At 37.7% G+C, this 4231-nt stretch overlaps 1 protein-coding gene across 2 annotated transcripts in view; it reads left to right on the forward strand.

Annotated features, from left to right (window-relative positions):
* Positions 1 to 4231, forward strand: part of LOC108762163 (protein Wnt-11b-1) — a 23785-nt gene that overhangs the window by 5363 nt on the left and 14191 nt on the right. The window contains exon 1 of one of the 2 annotated variants that reach the window (XM_018509026.1): positions 2009 to 2049. The exons of the other annotated variant lie outside the window; for it this stretch is intronic. Within the exon in view, the coding sequence (XP_018364528.1) occupies positions 2033 to 2049 (17 nt within the window). The 5' untranslated portion in view covers positions 2009 to 2032. Of the gene's footprint in view, positions 1 to 2008; positions 2050 to 4231 lie in introns of those variants that run through there. 2 annotated transcript variants of the gene reach the window in all.

Genomic DNA, 4231 nt, shown 5'->3' on the forward strand with positions numbered 1-4231 from the left:
AAGTCAATTTAACATCTAAGAATTTTTTCATTCACATTATACGAACAAAAATGTTTTATTAACATTTTCTTACGAGTTACTGCAACTACTCTTCTATATATGTACGCTATTTATTTTATATGTTAGTTTAAAATGATCCCTAAAGTCAAAATAACAAATATAAATGTTAAGTATTGTGTCAATTATTTAACATTATTAGTTCGTTAATAAATAACACAAGACGAATGAGTTACTTTAACTTAAAATTTAGAGTGGATCTCCTGGGATATGTAAAAAATGTTAAAATTAACATTTTCTTTTTTACTGTGTATGCGCAAATATATACGGATCTGTTGTGTTCGAGTGTCGAGTGTTCAGGGTGGCCGAGCCGATTTGACTTCTTTTCTCATCATCCCGGATGCGCGCCTGAACAGCTTCTCTTTCAGCCTCCTGCAAACGGGAAGACTCGTAGGCGCCCGCGCCTATTATCGGTCTCGTAAAAACTACGCTTTACGATTCCACCAGTCAAAACGAATTTCGAAAGTGTAGCCGGTCAATACCGTTTCAAAACGCACGTCGCGACCTTTCCTTTTTCTCGATGAAGAAACCGCGCCATGCATTTTCATAAGAATGTCCCGTCACGAATGTCCGTGAACTTCCCACTGTTACGGGAGCCACAATCCTCGTAGAAACACGTAAAATGAGACAGTTAACGGTGTGAATATCAAATTGTAAATTGGTAAAAAACGTCATTATTTTCCTGGACGGTAGCGACTGTCTAAGACTGTAGAAGACCGTGGAAGAAATGGGAAATCGTCTCGTATCTTACTTGCTTTATGTTACAAGAGTACGATTTGTGTTTTACAGAGAAATTATTTCACAATGTACATGAACAATATACTCTGGTCTAAAAAAAAAGTGTTTTTTCTCCACGTAACACGATCAAATTTTTGTGAAAGAGCTCGAGTACTCTGGCGAAAAAATGTTTAGTAAGTAATTGTGTTTATAATATCTATTTACAAAGAGTTGTGTCAATGCTTACACTATTTATATTCTATTGTATATCTTCATTGTATTTCGTAAATTATTAGCTGCATTGCAAGGAACAATTATATCACGTACTGAGGCACGCCGTAAATCTTTGCTTCGTTTCCACTGCCCATGCCGTCGCATTTTACATTCCTATGAGATCTCGATAGTTCTTTGTAGCGAGTTTCACTTCATTACTGCAAGATATTTATCTTACGTAAATTATTCAAGTCTTATTCAGTGCTTATCGTACGTTGTTATCATCTTATTTAATCAGCTAATCAACTAATCTAGCAGTGCAAAATTTTATATAGTAGCCAATTAATTCTGCAATAAAAAATATACCTTGCCAATCAAATCCTTCGTTTATTTTAACATTCCCAACGTTAGTTAACGTATATACCTGGTGCAATCTTAGAAATTAATTGAAAGTAAACTGCACAATGTCGCTTCAGGCATTGGCCTGACGTTCTACGCGCTACCGCTGACAATTAATTATCTAACGCGCGATAGCAAATAGGCATGCATTCGTCTTGAGAGAGCGGCTCGTAAATTATTTCAAGCGCAAAGCTGCGGGCTAAGTAATGCATAACGCATTAAAATCGCATCTAGTCGCATAAGTGGCCTGTCATTGCGTTCTGCTAGACCTGGCCTGCCTGCTTGTAAATGGCTGCACACACCGATTGCCCATTAAATGTTGTATTTCGACTGTCTTTCCGGGTGCTAAACTATCAACTTATAATCTACCTTGTTAAGCCTCGATATTGCCCACAGGAAAGGTAGCTCAAGGGTGCGATAATCAAAGTTGGAGAGTCGATAGTTATCTTAAATATTGAACAAAGCATTATCTTATTTTCTTGACGCACTTCTCAAAATTTCTTATGATCTTAAAATATGATGTGGGCCACGGTAAGACGTTGTAAGTGTCAAAATTGTAAAAATGCATTTTATTGTGAATGGGTTATAAGTACTGTGTTCTATCACATACTAATATTTAGCGTGGAAAGTACTGTTACAGAGAAAAATGGATAGTACAATGTTGTAAGTACATTGTGCAACTAGTTCTTTTATTTGAATTTACAACATTGAAGTTTTAACAACTTTAACATGATTTTTTTTGTAAATTAGAATTATTTAATTAAAAACTTTTGCAGAAGCTGATTAGTCATATCGTCTCATGTATCGTTTAAAGCGAGTCTAAAATCATAATTGGGATCTAACGTGAACACCCGGTTACGCTTTCTAATTTTCGACAAGTGTACGTTATCTCTTCTCTCTCTCTCTCTCTCACCTGTCATTTATTATTACAATCTCAGTAGAATTATTACTTAACTTTTACAGTGAAAGCAAAATCTACTCTTGAAATGCACACACATTTATTAACTTGGAAAAGATCAATTCGACGCTGACTAATGAATAATTTGCCTTTCACTATACGCACTTAATATTGACGGAAAAAAATTAAGTCAAGATCATCCACGTTGGTGGTCGAATTTATCCGAGATTTAATTCTTATTTTGCATTCGAGCAATCAATTAAGATATCAAGCCGATAATCGACTCTCGTGATACAAAACACGGCACGCAACATTTATTATTTTGTCAGCAAATTATGCGTGAGTTCTTCGTTAGTCGATACCGGATCGCCGAAGTAATTATCGCGAAGTAGAGCCTTAATGAGCTGATAATTTGAATCGGATATTTATGGCTCGTAAAGAACAAGCATCGTGGAAATTCTTAGACCGCTCTCGGGGGAACGTTTCCCTTCTCGTTTCTTCTTTTTACGAATAACGATTCGCGAAGCAAAGCTCGAGAACTTGCGAAGCTTTGCGTCTTTCATACATGCGGCTTTAACGAGCCGTGCGTGCGAAGAATGTGCTCGCGTTACCCTCATAAAGAGATGTAATCTTTTACTGCCATCCTTGTAGAATACACTCTTTTCTTTGTTTTTTTTTCGTCGAGATATATTTTTACTTTGATGTAGTCGCAGTCAAAGCATCGCGAAAATATCTATTTATTTCATGGGAACTTGTGAATTCAATATTATTCTCTTAAGTAGGTGGTCTAAAGATAGACCTATCAATAAGAACCCGGAAGATCCAACCACTGCAATGCTGCGGGTCTTGTGCAAGGCATCGCGATTTCACAATGGGTCGTAAAGCAACGCGAGTGTACGCTGGTGTACGCTCGCGAGCGTTTACGCGGAAATTAGATTCTCCGGGTCGGGTCGTAACACGAGCCCCGAAATGTCATCGGGAGGGAATGAACGAGCTTGCTGCGACGGTAATAACGAATTAGAGAACCGCGGGCTTTTGATAGGGTAATTCCGAGGGTAGGCTCCGTGACACGGGGTTGGCGATCCGGCTATTCTCAGGGTTGTTACGTCTAGACACGGCGGGGCCGCGTGCACGGGTCATTTCGACTTTCAGGTGTCCGTAATTATTATCCCCAACGTGCGCTCTCTCGCGCGTTGCGAGCCGAGAGTTTTAGCTAGCATTCAACCCGCGGCACTTAAACGCGAGCCCTTTCCAGCCTCGCGCCCTATAATTTTCGAAATTCACCCCCTGATTTACGGCTCCGCACCGGGATTGTCTACTAAAAGAGGTGGATCGCTCACGGCTGTCGGCTCTTCGGTTTGATCGCCCGACAGAATTGTACATACCGAGTGTTCCACCCCAAATTCCACGGTCGTAGAGAGAGAGAGAGGAAAACGAGACCATTCGTTCTAAAAATTTTTATTTACGAGACCGTTTGCCGTCGAATTTTCACAAACGTACTAACTACAATCTTCGACTATGTGTGACATATTATGAGAAGCAAATTTTATATTCATGTGGAATATATTTGTTTGATATAAATTTAAGCTTGGCTTTATCTCTAATTATACAGGGTGTTTGATAATTAATGAAAAATCTTTTGCATAGAGGCAAAATGGACTAAACTGAGAAGAAAAATCCTCTACAATTTTGCAATTTTTGCAATAGTTAACAAGATATTAATTGCTAAAAATTGCCGAAAATTGATTTTCAATAATTTTTTTACTCAAAATCTATTCAACTTTACAGAAAAACGGTAAGAGACAAAAATTGTTTATTTTCTTCTCATAAAGTTTTGAGAATTTTTTTAGAATTTTTTAAGACCGTATTTTCTCATGTTGGTAAAAATAAGAAAATGCAATACTAAAAAGTTGATAAAAAATTCTGAAAAAATTCTTAGAGCTCTAT

The sequence above is a fragment of the Trachymyrmex cornetzi genome, unplaced genomic scaffold (assembly GCF_001594075.2).
Source record: "Trachymyrmex cornetzi isolate Tcor2-1 unplaced genomic scaffold, Tcor1.1 scaffold279, whole genome shotgun sequence".
In the NCBI taxonomy this organism is placed as follows: Eukaryota; Metazoa; Arthropoda; class Insecta; order Hymenoptera; family Formicidae; genus Trachymyrmex; species Trachymyrmex cornetzi.